The sequence below is a fragment of the Schistocerca serialis genome, chromosome 1 (assembly GCF_023864345.2).
Source record: "Schistocerca serialis cubense isolate TAMUIC-IGC-003099 chromosome 1, iqSchSeri2.2, whole genome shotgun sequence".
NCBI lineage: Eukaryota > Metazoa > Arthropoda > Insecta > Orthoptera > Acrididae > Schistocerca > Schistocerca serialis.
In genome coordinates, this window is record NC_064638.1 from 1,063,540,467 (window position 1) to 1,063,561,832 (window position 21,366).

Below are 21,366 nucleotides of genomic sequence, written 5' to 3' on the forward strand. Positions count from 1 at the left end.
CATGGACCTTGCGAAGGCAACACGCCGTAAACAGGTCTTCATACAACAGAACTGTCACTGTTTTAGCGACTGGGCTGTCAATAGTAGCTATTGTTGTTGGCCACTCACAATAACTTACAGGTGTGAAAGTAGACATTTGATTACTCTAAAGCAAAAGTAAAGAACTGAACTAACTTGGTAGATGACTTCCGATGATGCGTGACAAGTACATAACTACTACCCGTATGATGCGTGAAAGCTGTATAACTACCACTGGCGTGATACGTGGAGCTACGAAATCCTATAAAGTGTGCTACGGATACAGGTCTACGATCTCATTTCTCTCTTATCCGTGATGAGCAAAAATAAAACTGGCCCGTAAAATACTTCATCCACCTTAAGAGAGGCAACTCTCACACCAGGCGGATAATGTAACTTTGGTTGCCTATTTAAGTTGCATGAAATATTTTCTGAGTGAGCTCTACTTTGCTCACCCTGTACTAGAGGGAACATATGCATAGCCATTACAGTACATGAATCGACACAGATATTACTATCGGGTGTGTTGTTCTTCCTCAACCTCTCAAAACTAAATATCGCTACTACACAGTGTAAGACGTTTAATCATGTTCCTCATTAATAGCTATGCTGACACCCGACGGAACCAACTAATTCGTAACCAAGACAGTGTAAACAATTTTCTTTGCTTCTTCGCGGACAGCGAGTTAACTACTAGAAAGGCACTGGGCTCAAAATAATGCCTTCGATATGAATAACCAGACAATGCACTGAAATAATAACGGACTGTGAAACAGCGAGCACCTCTCTTCAAAACATAGCAAAAGAGAATAACCGAAGAACAGCAAACATCATACCGAACGCTATGGAATACACGAACTTCTTCAACATAACTGAAAGTAAGAAAGCGGGAAGTATACTTTAAATTACAATTATGATTGTGAGGTAGCAGTTGTTGCCCCAGGGACACGTACACTGCCGGGAGCTTTAGTCTTTTAACTCTTCTGGAGAAAAACTTTCATAACTAAAATATCATTACTTTTCGATGATTATCTACACATGCGCTCCTGGGAAGAATTCTCCTTTTCAGAATGCTACCATGCATTTTATAACATAGATATCTACTGCCACAGTACAGAGGAGCAAAAAGTTCTTTTACTTTTTTCTGTCCTTTCTTTCTTGTGATTAAACATATTGTTGACGATGACGATTTAAGAGTCGAAACCCGATTACATTTTAATACAGATGCGGTAGGAAGTAGCACTTTATCGTGCTGAAGAAACAGGGTCGGTTTTCGCCTATGATTTACGATAACTCAAAGGAATATGATCGGATGTGGACTCAGGCTAAAAACAACCACCAACAACAAGTCGTCAATGTTCCACACATTTTCTCGAAGAAAGTCTTACGATGAAGATCGATTATCAAATAATACCTTCATATTACAAAAGTTTACGTGCGTTCTAAACACACTTTGTTTCTACATCAGCGACAGCAGATTAATTAAACGGAGACGGGAATTTTAAAGCTTCTTGCAATGAATTAATATGGGCAACGATGAATAGCATGTGTGTGTATTGTGCGTGCATGTTTGTGAGAGGCAGAGAGAGAGAGAGGATGTGTGATGGATGGAACAGACTTAAGGCACTATCAGGGCATTGGTCTTCGTTCATGTGCAATACAGAAATGAAATGTTTTCAACCGAATATCATCAGCTTTTTGCATAAAACGCTATGGTAGTCACGAGATTGCTGAAATTCACACGAATAATATTCGTGCGAACAGATGGCAGTATCTTTGTGCAGTTTCTTCAAGGTGAATTTAATATTTTCTTTGATGATGATGATGAACGTAATGAACCGAACAGTATATGAATCTTCAAACATTGTCTGACTGTTGTAAGGAAGAACTTTTTAATATAGCAAAGTAATCAGTGCATAGGGAAGGCGTCCCTGAGCCAACATTACTTTCTTTCTGAAGTGTTGGCAGAAGAGCCAACACCGTGTTGCTAGAGGAGGCCGAAATGCACGCTTTTAAGCTCACGCAGATTGGCGTGAGGTCTGGAACAAGGTAAAGTAATTATCCTATAAAGAAAAGAACGTAGTTCTTGGAATACTTAACTTTAATCCACAATTGAAGAACATCGCTCTTGTTTAGACGTTAATATAATCTCAGTATAACTGGTAATGGCGCCTTGCTAGGTCGTAGCAAATGAGGTAGCTGAAGGCTATGCTAACTATCGTCTCTGCAAATGAGAGCGTATTTGTCAGTGTAGCATCGCTAGCAAAGTCGGCTGTACAACTGGGGCGAGTGCTAGGAAGTCTCTCTAGACCTGCCGTGTGGCGGCGCTCGGTCTGCAATCACTGACAGTGGCGACACGCGGGTCCGGCGTATACTAATGGACCGCGGCCGATTTAAAGGCTACCACCTAGCAAGTGTGGTGTCTGGCGGTGACACCACACTTTCTCTTTTCTCTCCTTAAATTTTCTCTCCTTTGGGTGACCTGTGAAACACACTTCTAATAACTTTAATTCAAACCAGCTTTTAAAAAGATGTCCCAACCTCCAGTCCCCAGTCCTGTAATAACTGCAATCAATCCCAAAGTAAATACACCTATGAAACCCCTACTTTCAAACTTCACAATCAGCCGTTCCTATCTGTCCCGGCGTCACACCGTTTCATCTTAACGGCTCCTCATGTTCTGCTTCCACTGTAGAAGATAATATCGGCAATGTTACCACCGTCCTACAAAATATCCAATTTTTTGGCCGAACTTGTACAGACATCAAAACACATTAACACCACTATCCACGCCCAGCTTAATGACAAAGTTATCTCAACCATAGAGACACCGTAGTTTAATTTGTTCGCCTAAAGCTCTTTGTTAATTCATCCCACTACTACATCTTCCAATGGAATCCTTCAACTCCACACCCTTTTCTAATATTATTTTATATCAAGGCGTTGCACCGATACTTCAGCGTTCGTAGCAACCTCTATCCACGTACCACATTGTGTCCTGCAGTTACCATCTAGCAGCTGTCAGTAGGAGCTATCAGAATCACGTAGGTCACCATCACGTAAAACCATCATTTAGTCCTCCACCACCACAATCACCAACAAATCTACATCTACATCTACCTACATACTCCACAATCCACCATACGGTGCGTGGCGGAGGGTACATCGTATCACAACTAGCATCTTCTCTCCCTGTTCCACTCCCAAACAGAACGAGGGAAAAATGACTGCCTATATACCTCTGTACGAGCCCTAATCTCTCTTATCTTATCTTTGTGGTCTTTCCGCGAAAAGTAAGTTGGCGGCAGTAAAATTGTACTGCAGTCAGCCTCAAATGCTGGTTCTCTAAATTTCCTCAGTAGCGATTCACGAAAAGAACACCTCCTTTCCTCCAGAGACTCCCACCCGAGTTCCTGAAGCATTTCCGTAACACTCGCGTGATGATCAAACCTATCAGTAACAAATCTAGCAGCCCGCCTCTGAATTGCTTCTATGTCCTCCCTCAATCCGACCTGATAGGGATCCCAAACGCTCGAGCAGTACTCAAGAATAGGTCCTATTAGTGTGTTATAAGCGGTCTCCTTTACAGACGAACCACATTTTCCCAAAATTCTACCAATGAACCGAAGACGACTATCCACCCTCCCCACAACTGCCATTACATGCTTGCCCCACTTCATATCGCTCTGCAGTGTTACGCCAAAATACTTAATCGAAGTGACTGTGTCAAGCGCTACACTACTAATGGAGTATTCAAACATTACGGGATTCTTTTTCCTATTCATCTGCATTAATTTACATTTATGTATATTTAGAGTTAGCTGCCAGTCTTTATACCAATCACAAATCCTGTCCAAGTCATCTTGTATCCTCCTGCAGTCACTCAACGACGACACCTTCCCGTATGCTACAGCATCATCTGCAAACAGCCGCACATTGCTATCCACCCTATCCAAAAGATCATTTTGACACCCTCACCTCCAATGAACACTCACCATCGAGGACAACGTACTGGGTTCTATTACTTAAGAAGTCTTCAAGCCACTCACATACTTGGGAACCAATCCCATATGCTCGTACCTTAGTTACGAGTCTGCAGTGGGGCACCGAGTCAAACGCTTTCCGGAAGTCAAGGAATATGGCATCTGTCTGATACCCTTCATCCATGGCTCGCAAGATATCATGTGAAAAAAGGGCGAGTTGCGTTTCGCAGGAGCGATGCTTTCTAAAGCCGTGCTGATGCATGGACAGAAACTTCTCTGTCTCAAGGAAATTCATTATATTCGAACTGAGAATATGTTCGAGAATTCTGCAACAAACCGATGTTAAGGATATTGGTCTGTAATTTTGAGGATCCGTCCTTCTACCCTTCTTATATACAGGCGTCACCTGCGCTTTTTTCCAGTCGCTCGGGACTTTACGTTGGGCAAGAGATTCACGATAAATGCAAGCTACGTAAGGAGCCAATGCAATAGAGTACTCTCTCTGTAAAACCGAATTGGAATCCCATCAGGACCTGGCGATTTATTTATTTTCAACACATTCAGCTGCTTCACAACCCCAGGGATGTCTATCGCTATGTCCTCCATGCGAATAACAACAACAGCAACATAACCATCAACACTTTTTACCGCTATATCAGTAACCAGCTTCAATGTAATAGTTGTTGTTGTTGTGGTCTTCAGTCCTGAGACTGGTTTGATGCAGCTCTCCATGCTACTCTATCCTGTGCAAGCTTCTTCATCTCCCAGTACCTACTGCAACCTACATCCTTCTGAATCTGCTTGGTGTATTCCTCTCTTGGTCTCCCTCAACGATTTTTACCCTCCACGCTGCCCTCCAATGCTAAATTGGTGATCCCTTGATGCCTCAGAACATGACCTACCAATCGATCCCTTCTTCTAGTCAAGTTGTGCCACAAACTTCTCCTCTCCCCAATCCTATTCAGTACCTCCTCATTAGTTACGTGATCTACCCATCTAATCTTCAGCATTCTTCTGTAGCATCACATTTCGAAAGCTTCTATTCTCTTCCTTTCCAAACTACTTATCGTCCATGCTTCACTTCCATACATGGCTACACTCCATACAAATACTTTCAGAAACGACTTCCTGACACTTAAATCAATACTCGATGTTAACAAATTTCTCTTCTTCAGAAACGCTTTCCTTGCCATTGCCAGTCTACATTTTATATCGTCTCTACTTCGACCATCATCAGTTATTTTGCTCCCCAAATAGCAAAACTCATTTACTACTTTAAGTGTCTCATTTCCTAATCTAATACCCTCAGCATCTCCCGACTTAATTCGACTACATTCCATTATCCTCGTTTTGCTTTTGTTGATGTTCATCTTATACCCTCCTTTCAAGACGCTATCCATTCCGATCAACTGCTCTTCCAAGTCTAATAGTAATAATAAGAGTAATAGTGCCAGTTCAAATTCAGTGGTCACACAAAACCTACATGTATTAGTTGTTTAATCTCGTCTTTATTACCACTTTAAATTTTGCTGTCGACTAGCCACCGAAATAAGGGAAAAATAGTGGTTCCATGTAGTGCATAAGACTACTTTCAATGGACTGCTTCGCAAGAAGGACAACGATAAATCTGGTTGTGGCACCACAAATGAGGCTAATATATGACCAGAAGACGAGGGTTGAATTTTCTGGCGCCGCCGATGTCGTTAGATCATTTGGATAGCCATGAGGAACAATATCAATAGTGGTCCCTTCGTGGAGGAACGAAACTGCCTACAACGGCGCATGAAACGCACAGCGTACGTAAATCTGACTGACCGGACAGGGATTTAAATCTCACACTCCGTGAAAAGGAGGTGTACGTGTTAAGCACGGCGGTAGGTGTGTCGGAGTAAGGAGAGCAGAGTGACTGGTTTTGTAGAGAGCGGGGTGCCGCTGCCGCTGCCCGTGTCAGAACTGGGTCTTCCGCCGTAGCCTTGGCACAGTGATCACTGCGCCGCCGCAGGCGCCAGCACCAGCACCGGCGACTTTCACCTAATCGCCTCTCCAGCGCTGCACTCGCTCCGCCGTCCTGTGTCTGCACAGCAACCTCCGCTTGTACAAGCCTCCGAAGTCTTTCCAGCACCTCAAACAGCAGGCAGAACTTGCTCGTGGGACTATGGGCTATTGTGCGAGGTGGCGCAGTAGGTAAGACACTGGACTCGAATCCAGATTTAGGTTTTCTGTGGTTTCCCGAAATCGCTCAGTGTAAATGTGCGGATGATTCCTTTGGAAAGGACAAGGTCGATTGCCTTGCATCTGCCTGTAACGACGTCGTCGATGGGACGTTAAATCCGAAACTTTCCTGAATTACATGTCGTTCACTGAACATGTCGAACATGCTGGATTTACAAACACACATAGAGAAATGAGGCTTTCATGATTTTGGCTGCCACGTATCACCCCATAAACGAAATAACAGAATATTCCGTCGTTTCTTGGTAGAACAATGTTCCGAGCTAGATCTTTTAGAGTTTTTCCATGATCGTAAACCAAATGCCGGAATTGGAAATATCCTCCAAATATTCCCAATTGAATCGCTTTTTGATCCTGTTCTGCTCACCAGCATCGAACAGCATCGAAATAAATGAATCGGAATCTGTCTCAGTGTGGGAGAAAGGTGTTGACAACTTTAAAAAGATAGCACTCGTTGGTGATCTGACTCATTATTATAGAAATTAAATAAAGTTCCCTTCCTTATCCTTAATCCTTATCCATTAAAAAAACTACACATTGATCTTGCCAAAAGCCGAGAAGCCATTCTTCTTGGTGTTGTAGCTCTCTGCATTCGTCAAGATAAAGAAGGGAATTCTAGGAAAAAATATTTCCATTGTCAGGCAGGTACACCTGCGTATGTATCGAACAGTTCGCCGACATTCCCTTTGACGTATGCAAACATCCGCAAACACAGATACAAAACTTAAATGGTATTCCCCTACGAATAAAGAAAAATTAGGTCTAATCGCCGGTTGCAACCAAGATATTTAGGAGGTTTTCCTTCCTTTTGCGGCATATGCCGAGACTGGAAATCCCGTTCCTAACGTTCTCAGCTGGGAATTGGCTACATTCTCGGCTTACTGAGAGTTAACTGAAGACAACCGAGACCCTTGCCTATTTCGATACACTATGGAAGATATAAACAAACCCCCACCGACATATGAGCTCAGGCGTCAGAAGTGACTGTCGTCACGCTTCCACACAAGTCAAGTCCGAATTTCTCTAATACCATTGTCGCTGTCCTTTCTGGAAGTGTCTCCCATCTGGGTGCGTTGATGATTTCTGTGATGCTCTCGTGATAACTAAACAAAGCCGTGACAAATCGTGCACTCCTTTGTTGAACCATCTCTTTCTTCATTCAACATGGTAAAGTAATATTCCAGATTGACGAATCATACTCAAAAATAGCTTACATTCGATTTTTATAAATGACTTCCCTGTGAACTGATTCCCTTGATGTATGACGGCTGTGACTCATTCCAGTGGTCGATCGACGAAGATCTGATGTAATAATGAGAATCGTCTACCAGTCCCTGCATCAGGAGTTGATCAAAGCAGGCTGGAGTCATTCTGTGTCATCGATAAACTATGTTATGGAGCTGCAGCCGACTTATATGTTCTGTTGTTCAATGAAAACTAATGCTAATTCACGACCTTTCTTTCGACCATAGACCTACCTGCAGATCACTGCGGTGGCATAGCCGAACAGAGAAACATGAGCTCTAGTTCAGCTCACGACAAACAGGACTAAACTGCAACTTCCCGATCAGAAAGTGACAGTAGGGAAGTCGAGAGCCGTCATTCTCAAACGTGTATTAAAACCACAAACTTTCAGCGAAATGTAACGAGTAATATGCAACGTGTCAACTCTTTTCTGCTGTTCTACGGACCAGTCCCGTCTTCGCACAAATTATGAGACACTATACCCGGAATAAGTCTGTGTGATGTGCACTGAATGTATATTGATGATCGAAAACATATTGAATTCTTCCTTAATAGCGTCTTACAAGTCCAACTGCGATCCTGTGTGGCATAGATTCGACAAGTCCGTGGTATGTTTCCGGAGGTACGTGGCACAGGTAATACAATTCCCGTAAATTATGGGTTGATGGTTTGTAGGTGCCCCGCATCCCGACTGTTTCCCACCGCGTTCAGGATAGGTGAATTAGGTGACCGAGACATTAACGTGAATTCGCTATCGTGCTCCTCAAACCATTATAGCACGATTCTGGTCTTATAGCACGTGCAGTTATCGTCTTGGAAAATGCCATCGTCGTCGGGGAAGAGATCCAACATGGAGGGATGCTGGTGGTCCACAGCTGTCAAGGTGCCTTAAATTACTACTGCAAGTCTCATGGATGCCGAGGTGAATGTCCGCCATAGAACATTACTGCCCCTCCGGCGTGCAACCGTGGTGCCGCGCATGTTTCGGGCAGCCGTTCGTCTAGACGACGGCGTCTCTGCACACGTCCATCAATCTGGTGTAACAAGTAACTCGATTGTACCGACCAGGCGACACGTTTTCATTGATCCACCGCCCAATCTCGATGATCCTCTACCCACTCTAATTGTAACTATCGATGTAGTTATGGGAACACATAGGGGTCGTTACTCCTGGGCCCGTGTTTACAATGTGCGCTGAACGATGTGCTCCGAAGCATGTGTCTCCCACCAGCATTGCATTATGTCGTCGGATTTGTCACAGATCGCCGCCTGTTCTGCTTCATAGATCGAGCAATCCTCCGTCCTCCACGTTCTGCGATGACGCGTCATCACCTATTCGCCGTCTCGTGGTTTCACCGTCCTTCACCGCTTTCCACTGATGCTCTCGACAGCAGCACGCTAACAGCTGACTGACTTCACCCTTCCCGAGATGCTCGTTCCCAGGCGCTGGACAGCAACAATTTGCGCTTTGTCAAAGTCTCTTACGTCAGTGGATTTCAGCATTTGTGACCCATAACGTCGCTAGAAAAAGTTCACATTTGTCTCTGCTGCGCATACAATCTTTCTTCAAAGCGTCACGTGCCCGCAACACCATCAGACGGCAGTCAGCACCGCGGTGGGCAGTGGTCATAATATTTTGACTCTCCGTTGTACAACTACTTGGCCATATTGATTGAGTTTGTGGCAACAAATGGTTCAAATGGGTCTGAGCACTATGAGACTTAACATCTGAGGTCATCAGTCCCCTAGAACTTAGAACTACTTAAACCTAACTAACCTAAGGACATCACACACATCCATGCCCGAGACAGGATTCGAACCTGCGACCGTAGCGGTCGCGCTGTTCCAGACTGAAGCGCCTAGAACCGCTTGGCCACATCGGCCGACTATGTTGCAACAAGCAGTCATTATTCCTGGAACAGATACTGACACAATTTTGCTCTCTTTAGTGAAGACAACTACATAAAATTGTCACTTTCTCAGATGTTTTAAAATTCAACTACCTCTAGAGGCCAAAGTAGATTGATGGCTTGGTCACTGTGGGCAGAGTAGGTTGGTAGCCTTGTCACTGTGTAAGTTATGCCGAGTTCCCATTCCACTAAGAAATCTATACCTCATACAGTGTGGGAAAAAAGAAACCACCCGGAAAATATTTCATGCAGCTTAAGATGGGCTACCAACTTATATTGCGGATGGTGTATGTTGCTTTGCCTACCTTAACACATCGGAAATATACTGAAAAAAAAACACGAAGGAGTTAAACTTTGGCGGTCAACCGTACAGCTGGCAAGAATAACAAACAGGGGACATGTTGATACAATGGCGAATTTATTTCGTGTACTCAGTTGGACAGTAACTATACTTCGCCGACAGGTGCGCGAACAATACACGCAGATGTCACCATTTGAGGGAGGACGTGTAGCTGGCTTAAACAAACTGGTTGGAGTAATCGGCGAATCGCTCGACGTTTGAATAGGAGCGATGCCACTATTCGGCAATGTTGGCAAGAATGGGGCCCGAAAGCCAGGAGTGATGGTCTGGGATGCCATTTCATTTCATAGCAGAACTCCTTTGGCTGTCATCAGTGGCACCCTGGCGACACAGCCGTACGTCGACGACATTCTGAATCCCATTTTCGTCTATCACGGCAAGCCATCCTGGGCTTACGTCTCAACAAGATAACGCGCCGGCACCCGGCGATAGTTTCTACTGCTTGTCTTCGTACTTCCCAAATCCTGCCTTGGCCAGCAAGGTCACTGGATCTCTCCCCAGTTTCTTGGCCACTTAGCTTACAGCAGAAATCGCTCAAGCTGGTATCAATGAATTCAGAAAATTCGGTACGAGTTATCATTGTTCGAGATGTCGGTATAATATCTTGAAACTAGGTACCGAAACACTGCAAGATACCAATTTCCACATGGAAAGACTGCAATAAATTCACCATTATAGAGACTGCGTCTGTTACGTTTATGCGTCCTCTTCTGGAATGCTGCTAGGCGATATGGGGTCCTCACCAGACAGGACTGATGGAGAATATCGGAAAAGTTCTTATATGAGAGGCTCGTTTTTACATTGTTCCGAAACGCGTAAGAGTGTCACTATATAAAAAGCGAGCTACTGTAGGTTGGTGGTCATTAAAACACAGGCGTTTATCGTTGTGACGAGACCTTTTCACGAAATTTCAATCAACAACTTTCCCCTACGATTGCCAGAATATTTTATTGACTACCATTTCTATAGCGAGAAATGACCATCGTGATTCAATAAGAGAAATGATTGCCTGCACGGTCAGATGTAAGTGTTCATCTCTTTCCCCACGCTGTTCGAGAGTGGAACGGTAGAGAAAATGTCTGAAAGTGGTTCTACGCACCTTCTCCAAACACATAATTGGGAAGTGCAGAGTAATCATGTGGACGTAGATGTAGAAATGAGGTGAGCCAGAACTGCACCGCAACCGCGTATCAGATTAACGACTACCTGGCTAGAAGGGAACTTCAGCAGTTTGTTCTTAATCACCTAGTCTCGATGTCAACGGAATTCTAATCATCCTCGAGTACTGTAAGTGGTTTGCAAACACCAATTTGGGCCAATACTGTGTCAGTTTTCTGTTTCACAATTCCAGCCTCAAATACCGAATGTCCATAGAGGTTAAGATACGAAAACACTCAACAAATATTTCAAAGGTGGCATTCAGATGACTGATCATAAAGGACCCACGGCAAACGGAATTCCATTACGTACGAATCTTACAAAAGCAAGAATAATCTTCTTCATACTTTCATTTGGCTTTGTTCCATTGTGATAAGGTCTGTTAACGATGGCTAGTCGCTCTCAGTTGATTTGAAAATTACTTTATTTGATTTTGTGGCCAGATGTCTTTCTCAAAGATCGGCAATTCTGACGAAGTTGAACATTCTACGAAACGTAGACTGTTAATCACATACCATATCCGTTTAAATTTGATAGTGTCTTATATACGATTAATAAGGGATTTTTATCAAGAAAGTTAAAGGAAGGTTGGTTAGAGTTTAATGGCCCGTCGGCTTTGAGATCGTAAGACGTGGAGCAACAGCTCAGATGTACAAGGACGGGCAGGAAATCACACGCGTTATTTCTGCTGGTATTCGACTGAAGAAATTCTGGAAGTCGCGGGGTAACTTAAATCACGACGGTCTGACAGCAGTATGAATTCAGCGTCTCAAATGGTTCAAATGGCTCTGAGCGCTATGCGACTTAACTTCTGAGGTCATCAGTTCCCTAGAACTTAGAACTACTTAAACCTAACTAACCTAAAGACGTCACACACATCCATGCCCGAGGCAGGATTCGAACCTGCGACCGTAGCAGTCGCGCGGTTCCGGACTGCGCGCCTAGAACCGCGAGACCACCGCGGCCGGCCAGTGCATCAAACCACAACAACAACAACAACACTGCAAAAAAGTGAGACAAATTAGAAAATAAACTATTTATTAAGAACGTCCTAAGTTCCATACCAGGCAAATGACTGATTCTGAGCTTTAATCAGAAAGTTTGTGTTTCAAGTGGCGTTAACGCTGAGGCACTACTCTTTTATTTGTGACAACTACAGAAATATAGCCGTTACGCTTTAACTAGTGGAACCATAGTAAAAATAAAAAAAGCTTCTCAATTATTTTAAAATTGAAACTTCCTGGCAGATTAAAACTGTGTGCCCGACCGAGACTCGAACTCGGGACCTTTGCCTTTCGCGGGCAAGTGCTCTACCATCTGAGTTACCGAAGCACGACTCACGCCCGGTACTCACAGCTTTACTTCTGCCAGTACCAGTAAATTATTTACAAGAGAATAACAAAATTAAACCCAAGAAAATGTCACTCAGTATTAAATTCTGTTTCTTACACAACTCCATTCTTGTGATCATAAGTTGCGAAGTTTACTGTAGAGCTCCCATGCTGTTGAGGAAGAAATGGTAACACTGTCAAAAGGTCTTTCGATCTTGCATCTGATAAACATAATTTTCTTTCAGATGAAACAGTACGTGGCATACATCAGCTATGCTCTTTCCTCTTTTGAATACATTAACATTTCTCCATGTTTCTGTTTCAGAGTAAGAATTTTTAATAACCACTTGAATGTGGGACACTTTGATCACATTGGTTTTAGAGATCTTAAAAGCATGCATTGACAGAGTATTTCTGCAGAATCTTTAAAATCAGAGAAACTTGTATGCATTGGAACGTTTCATATTTCTACTCTTCATATACACTGATCCGCCAGAACATTATGACCTGTGTCACCTGGCGAGGAATGACTGCTTGTCAGACACACGCACGGTGCATGTAGAATCAGTGAGCATGCTATTTGTGTGTAGAATGGGGAAGGTGTGCGATCTGTCTGAGTTTGACCGAGGACAGATTGTGATGGCCTGGAGGCTCGACATGAGCATTGCGGATACTGCACGACACTACCTGTTGGATGTTCGAGGGGTGCTGTAGTGAGTGTCTGCAGCACGTGGCGAAACCAAGGCGATGTCGAGGAGTTGGGTGGCCCCCTTCATTACAGATGTCGGAGGGTAGGGCTGATAAAACAGGACAAACGGTGAACTGTGCCGGAACTAACATCAGACTTTAATTCTGGGCAGAGTACATGTGTGTCTGAACACACAGTTCACCGAACACTCCTAACTATGGGCTTCTGCATACGACGACCCATGCGTGTTCCAATATTAACAACATGACATCGTTAACTACTACTGTAACGGGCATCTTCCGCACTGAACGTTGGCGCAGTGGCAGAGCGTTTCATGGTCTGACGAATCCCGATACATTCTTCATCATGCCGATGGGAGGGGGCCAATCAGTCGTCTTCCAGGGGAACAGCTCCTTGACACGTATGCTGCGGGATGGAGACAAGCTGGCGTCGGCTCCAATATACTCCGGGGAACATTCATGTGGGCATCCATGGGTCCAGTGGAGCTCGTGCAATGCACCATGACGGCCAAAGAGTATCGTACACTGGCTGCAGACGACATGCACCCGTTCACCCCTTCATGACGATCATCTTCCCCAACGGCAGAGGCATTTTTCAGCAATATAATGCTCCATATCACAAGGCCACGTTCGAGGAACACAGTGGCGAGTTACAATTAATGTACTGCCCCCCACCCCGTCTCCGAGCTCGCCAGATCCGAATCCGATTACATACATCTGGGATGTGACTGAACGTGGCGTCAGAGATCATCGCCCCTCCACAGAATTTACGGGAATTAGGTGACTTGTGTATGCAATCGCGATAGGCTACAATCCGACCTTTATCAAAGTCGGAAACGTGATGGTACGCATTTCTCCTCCTTACACGAGGCATCACATCAACGTTTAACCAGGCAACGCCGGTCAACTTCTGTTTGTGTATGAGAAATCGGTTGGAAACTTTTCTCACGTCAGCACGTTGTAGGTGTCGCCAGCGGCGCCAACCTTGTGTGAATGCTCTGAAAAGCTAATCATTTGCATATCACCGCATCTTCTTGCTGTCGGTTAAATTTCGCGTCTGTAGCACGTTATCTACGTGGTGTGGCAATTTTAATGGCCAGTAGTGTATTATTTGTCGGAGTTTAATAGTTCATCGACAGTCCCTTAGAAATGAAACATTAAATCAGCTGGTTAAGAGTGAACAAAGGAAACCGTTGGGACTTTACTTAAAGAGCCGTCACCGACCATTACTTTCAAGTGAATCAGGAAAAGTATAGAAGATTTCATTCGATCGATCCCAAACCTATAAACTGGTTTCTTCCGCAAGAGCCGGTTACATTCTCTGATGACTAGCTATATGCATGTTCTCCGAATCCCTCGCAGGATAATTGGCGTAGCTGAATTGTGAGTAGTCTTGCCTGAAAGAAGCACCACCGGAAGCTTCGCAAAGTAAGTGTTGTGGTCCGAGATGAGCTCACGCCATCCATCAGCGACATCCTGTGACGCGGACTTCCCGAAATACGCGTCGCACATCGCGACACTTGGAGCGGACTGCACTGCTGCCAACATTCCCGCACAAAAATAAGATGGTAAGCCAGAGCGGCGAGGTGGATGGATCACTCAGCAGCGGGGGCCGCGACTGAGTCAATGGTCATCGACCCCCACGTGTGCACCTTGCCCACCGGGCGACAGAGTCACGTGGTAGATCGGCGTGGCCAACTGTACAGCGTGTAAACGTAGCGCGAGAGCTGCAGCGGCGGCCAGTGCTTCTCTTGGCGTCACAGTGACAACGCGCTCGCGTTACGTCCGGCCACCGATGCCTTCGGCGCTTACCGGAACAGGGTACGGTTTCCTTGCGCGCTCTGGCTGTCCCGTGGGACTGCGGGCCACTGCCTGCGACTGCCGCAGCTGCATGTCGCCACATCGCTAGTATCGTGCACCAGTCGTAGCTGCTAGTACCTGTTAATTTTGACAATCCTCAGCGACCGATCCATCCATCCCTTGCAGCAGTCCCATTTACCAGGTGATCCTGATCCAGACAACGGATACCGTCAGTCACCAGTAACCCATTCATAACCTAGTGCTGCGAGGTACCGAATGGTTTCCAAGTAACAAAATTCAGAAGTTGGTTTTGATCATCCAAACTAACTCACCCTTGCTTCCCCCGTAAGGTAAAATATCAGATGATGTGAAAGTAACAGGAATGTGAAAAAAGGAAGTTACTCGAAAACTGTTGCCATAACTTGACGCAGTTCCACATAAATGCTGAGAAAGACGTATTGTTTGTTTTGAAAACAAAGGTTATTTATTTTCAGCAAGTTTGCATTTTTCAGGAAAGCGCAGTGCTTTGACAGTTTCAATTCTGCTAAAATTACTTTCCAATATCATTTTACACTGTCGATAAATATAAGTCAAACTGAGGAACTAAAAATTTTGTTGTAATGTCCAGTAAATAATGTCTAGTAAAAAGGTAAATCCACGTTACATTACTGGCTCGAAGGCCCACCTGGAGGTTTTTTCAGTCGCCCAACTTCCCTTTCCAGCGAAAAATGGTATATTGTCTTTGTGAGGTGTAACTTTAGCACTTTCATTGTTTCTGTACAGAGCAGGAAACAGCGACAACTGCGTTTAGAGTTCAGCATCATGTTTTTGTTGATGACGATAAGAGATGAGGAAGTGGGTGAAGCGAGGTGCTTCCATACAGCCTACTTCTACCAAGGGGACCACCGGGCTCTGCTTCCCTGTCACGAACAGATCAACATCAACAGTGTCACGTGTCCGCGCTCCATGAGACACTGCCGAGTAATCTGGAATTTAACTCAGGACATTGGCGCAAAATCTGTTATTTAGAAACTGTACGTTACCAAATCTCTTCCCCTTGTCGGCCAAATACTGAAAACGAACATTTCTTCGGCCACCAAGATTCGCCTTTGAGTGAAACGCCAATGCACAAGCGTGCATTAGCGACCGCTATTGCATCTTGTCTACATGTGGGATATTGTATTGATAAGACAGTCACTCACCAGTCGTAGAGCATTGCAGACTACGTCGGATCCCCAAACTGTTTCTCTAGTTAAAGTTCTAATAGGGGTGATTTGTCACTGCCTTCCTCTGACCTGTTACGAAGTGTCACCTGAATAGCACAGATGTGTTTATGCAATGCGATGTCGTGTTCGGTCTGTTGGTGAACATGGTACAGACAGGGTGAAACTGGTGCCAACACATGTCCTTCTCCACTTAGCAATATCCATCCAACCACTCGACAGACTGAGCACCGTCAACAGTCCCATATTCCTCTTTCCTTGAGAAACTCTGGAGAGTTTGACGTTTTGACGTTTGCGCGTGGTCCGGCGTTTAGAAACTGTAAATCGCAACCTCCTCTTCCGGTGTAAACACTGGTTATGAGCGTTTTTTGACCTCCAGGATTCGAAGCAGCTCCCTCCGGGACAAACTCCACCGTGCTAGCAATGGTTAACGACTTTAGCTGCAGAGAAGGACAAAACTTCTTTCTGAAAACAGATTTTTCCAAACATATAAAATACATTATTGTGCTCCCGGATGTTGGCGCGTGATATTAGGAGTGAAAAGGAAGGAACCTATGTCTTGTTCATCACTGAAACATCTGAAGACGGAGGCCGTGTGAAAACTTGAGCTAGATTTCGGTGACACAAAATACCTCTTAAATCTGATTACGATGTCAGCATGAGACTGAGACACGAGCAGCAACCTGTTCGTAAGGGGAATGCAGCAAAGTTGTGTTTCTTACAATTCCTTACGATCATCTTAAAGAGCTGAAACTTCCTGGCAGATTAAAACTGTGTACCGGACCGAGAATTGAAGAGGTAAACCTGAAAAAGTTTAAAACTTGCAGAATAGCTACAAAAATCTTATTGACAAACGAGGCGCTTGTAATGCATGAGGAAGTGCACAAACAATAGTGGCAGCGTAATGCAGATTCACTGGGTATTTATTATAGGAGCCTTTTTTCTTTGAGAAAGTTCACTACAACTGAATTAAAATTGGATGTTATGTAGCGCATGTAAGAGGAAATATTGTTTCCTCTTTGCAGAAACTGTGTGCAGGGTCGGAAGATGCCACACAAAGGATGTAATGTTCAGCGACTTCTATGATCGTCATCGCGTTATCAATAGCACCAAAGGTCTCCTGATCGTAACCGTTTTCATGTAGTTACCGGTGACATTATGGTACATAGGTACGTACGAACGTCAGTGGACTTAATTGGATACAGTGAAAGCAGCTACTTGGTGTCGTATGACAAAAATAACAATTGAAATTTTATTCAGTTTTGTGCATATTGTTGAACATCGTCTGCCGACTGTGACTATTGATCGCCATCAAATTTGACACGTGTGATCGTTGTTGCACAATCAGCTGTGTTGCGCAATTACTACGGACACAATTGAAGCACCTCTTGTTGGGAAAAACTGTATCTATGGTAACAATGTGTTTTTTCAGTTCGAGGAAAAATCCGATGTTCTGCCGACTGTGACTACTGATCGCCATCAAATTTGACACGTGTGATCGTTGTTACACTGTCAACTATGTTGCGCAATTTCTACGGACGCAACTAAAGCACCTCTTGTCGGGGAAAACTGTATTCATCGTAATAATGTGTTTTTTCAGTTCGAGGAAAAATCCCATGTATCATGTGAAAACAGCATCGCTCTACTGATAATACTTTTCACGCTGTAGGTATCTTTTTGATTGCAAAAGGTTTTCATAACAAATATCTCGGTCTGGTTTGTGAAGTCAGTACTTCCATTTGTGTCGATGAAACGTTTATATTGACGTAGTCAGCACACTGTTGTGCATGAATCTTAATTAGTAGCCTAGAGAGCGTACGGTTCTGCTGTAAAATTCAATTTGCGTTTATGATTGTCCTGAATTAAAAGAAACCGTTACTCATCCACATATCTGCAGTTTCAGTCTCATAGTTGCGCTTAAAGTGCAAATAAACAAACGCAGTGAAACAACCAAACGGTGCCGTCAGTTCAAATGTCATTCGAGATGTATACACCTTTTATTGTTGTCTCTTATTGCATGAACTTAATTAATTCAAACAATAATATTAAACTCAATGTAGTGTAGCAACAGAAGTGAAACATTTGTGGAGCTTTACAGAACTATGACAAGGCTGTTTTGTTGTTAAGCAACATCTTTAAAATGCACGATAGATTTACGAATATACGATGTATAGTGGCACAATTCCTCCGAAAGCAAGACTAAATTCAAGTTTAGCCTAGTATTGAATAATAAATCTAGCAACAGCCCCGAGATAATTCTGATCATCTTAAGGTGCGCTTTCCGAGAGCTTTAATTAAGTAAAGCAGTTATATACTTCTGTAACTTTTAAAGATTAGCAATTGTGTCTTAAGGAACTTCAGAATATAAGTGTGCATTGCGCAAAACTTGAATCAGAATGTCAGTCAAGCTCGGCTGCGAACAAATGTAAGGCGAAACAGTAGATCGTTAGTTATTTCACGTCAGAACCGATGAATGTATAGAACATTTATGCAGTGAGACTGTAATGTCACCAAGATATATTTACAGCAGCCAGTTCTGAATAAGCATTCTAAAAGCAAATTCTCAGTCCCATGAAAGTCAAGAAGTCAGAATTATCTTATCTACCGCAAATACATTATCAATCGCTTTTAGCGCGGACTAATCCTAAAAGTAAAGGGACAAGAGTCAATGAGATTTCCTCAATTTTAAATCCGTTCTTAAGTGCACTGTGAGGAATGTGCAGGTTTGTTCTTACTACGGCATATCCACGTCATCAGCAGATAGGAGACACCAAATATTCTACATGAACTCAGATGTAATTTTGTTTCGATTCTGAATTTTCGCTTGTCCTAGATCGTCGAATGACGATCACAAAAACTAGGACAGCGGTGCTGTTCTACACTTCATACACTGGCCAGAAGAGGATATTGGACAGGGTATCCTGATACATTCTATAGAGAACTATGTGTCTAGAACAGCTAGGAAAACAGCTGTATCGTATTATGGGAAATGTGTCGACTACGTTCTTAATCAATAGTGAGAGTATCTGAGATCAGGGAGTCATCATTCGGCTTTAACGATCACTACCATACGCATAAAGGTAATGCCATACTCAGTTACATTTTGTACCAGAATTTGTGGTTTAGGCATTGGTAATATAACAGCTGATTGGCCACAGAATGATGTAACACATCAATCACAGTGAAAAGTAGCTAACGATGCAGGAAGAGTATAGATTCCAATTTCACGATTACGGTAGGTATTCGTCGATCAGGGCAATCTTGTCCAGATATGGTCAGTACTATAGGTGGCAAAATTCATGATTTTCAGTTACAGAAGGCATTAAACCATCAACAGGGCGCAGCTTACCACCCCAAACTCCATTCCTCTCAGCGGAGATGGCTTATGCAAATACGAGAGTTGAATGTAAAGTAATGCCTCCACCTTCGTTAACTGGGTTTGGATGGGAATATTTTAATAAATCAAACGCTGAAATAATCCTTAGAATGTGATATTTAATTACCATTATTCACTTTTCCACATAATCACCACCCAATTGGATACATTTCTGCCAACGATGAACCAGGTTTCTGAAGCCGTCAGGGAAGAAGTTGACACTCTGTTTCCGCAGCCAGTCTCACAGTTCTCTCAACGTCTTCATCAGAAGCATAATGACTCCTCGCTGATCGTCTTTCATTATCTGGAACAGATGGAAGTCAGACGGTGCTAAATCTGGACTGTATGGAGGATGCCGTACGGTGGTGAGATTCAGTCTCTGAAGTTCAGCTGAGGTGGCACGCGAAGTGTGTAGTTTGGCTTTGTCATGCTGCAGGAAAACATTCCCCTTTTCCTTTCGGACCCTTGTTAGCCGCCGTTTCAGAGTTCGCAGAGTTGTGATGTAATGCTCTGAATTTATTTTTGTTCCACGATCACGGAAATCAACATGAATGACACCATCTGCGTCCCAGAACACTGTGGCCATGATTTTTCCAGCTGAGGTCTGCGTCTTGAATTTCTTTTTCTGGGCGAGTCTTTGTGCCGATATTCCCTAGACTGACGTTTCGTCTCCGGGTCGTAATGGCGTACCCACGTTTCGCCTCCTGTCACAATTGAATGGAGAAAGGCGTCACCTTCATACTCGTAACGCGAGAGAAGTTCACGGCAAATTTCAAGTCTGTGCGCTTTCATTTCAGGAGTCAGCATCTGGGGCACCCATCGTGCACAGATCTTGCGATAGCCAAGCAAAGCAATAATGTGATCCACAAGTTCTTGTGAAATGCCAATTGTGCTTGCAGTTTTTCTCTGAGTGATACGACAATCGTCCTGAATCAATCTGTCAACAGTTTGCTTGTGAAACTCGGCGGTTGCTACCACTGGACGTCCCACTCTTTGTCACGCAAGTCAGATGTTCCCACGTCAACATCTTTAAACTTACTCGCCCAACGACGCACAGTACTCCCACAACACAATCACCATAAACTGCTTTCCTTCTCTGATGAATCTCCTTTGGGGTGACACTTTCGGCTGTCAAGAATTCAGTGACTGCACGTTGCTTAAATCGCACTGACCGACCCTCTACGCAGGGTTCCATACTTTACCCTGTAACAACACAATCGTTCAATGCTAAGGCTTCCCGCCAACTGGAGCTGTAGAGAAGAGGCTACGGAACAACCCAGTACCTGCCTCATACCAATGCTGCCAACACTTGAAGAGTGGAGGCATTGCTTTTCAGTCAACCCTCGTATGTCTACGGTACGCCTTTTACTAGCGATACAAATCTTTATGGTCCGAAAATATTTGGTGTAGAGACATCGTATATGGAATAACATGAAATTCAAGTTTGTTTTGTTCTCTAAATTGTTTCGATTTAATGTAGAACGTGGAACAGTTGAGTTGCATCCAGGATGGCATGATACGCGTAACGGTGACACATTTGGGAGTGAAATATTCCAATTTTATAGTGACAAACTAATAATTTGAGGAAGCAAGTTGGCATCTTGCACGAAACCATTTTTTCGTAGCTCGATTTTAGAGGATTGTAATCTCCAACATTTTGTGCTGCTGTACGTTATATTAGTACTTTTCCCATTTTGTGAATAAAAATGCTGACGCACGTGCAGATCAACTGGTAGATGACATACTACAAGCTGAACGTACCAAAATTAGTACCTTGAAAGAGATTTTGCACAAATTTCAACTACCAACTTTACTATTCAAGTGCGGGTGACTTCTTTCTTGAGGACTGACAAAACACCCGTCGGCAACTCGTTGTCATCAATACTGAATGCATGCAATACACATGCCAAACAGTATAGTTGTTTAATGCGACGACATGGCCTGTTTGGGGACGGTAATGTCTCAACAATTACAGAGCGCCTACGGCAGTATATCCCAGTATATTGTATCTTAATTTGTAA

The 21,366-nt window shown here is 43.7% G+C and overlaps 1 protein-coding gene across 2 annotated transcripts in view; it reads left to right on the forward strand.

The window, feature by feature from the left end:
* Positions 1-21,366, forward strand: part of LOC126415608 (uncharacterized) — a 374,003-nt gene that overhangs the window by 257,684 nt on the left and 94,953 nt on the right. The window contains exon 1 of one of the 2 annotated variants that reach the window (XM_050083442.1): positions 14,620-14,767. The exons of the other annotated variant lie outside the window; for it this stretch is intronic. Coding sequence (XP_049939399.1) covers positions 14,742-14,767 — 26 coding nt within the window. The 5' untranslated portion in view covers positions 14,620-14,741. Of the gene's footprint in view, positions 1-14,619; positions 14,768-21,366 lie in introns of those variants that run through there. 2 annotated transcript variants of the gene reach the window in all.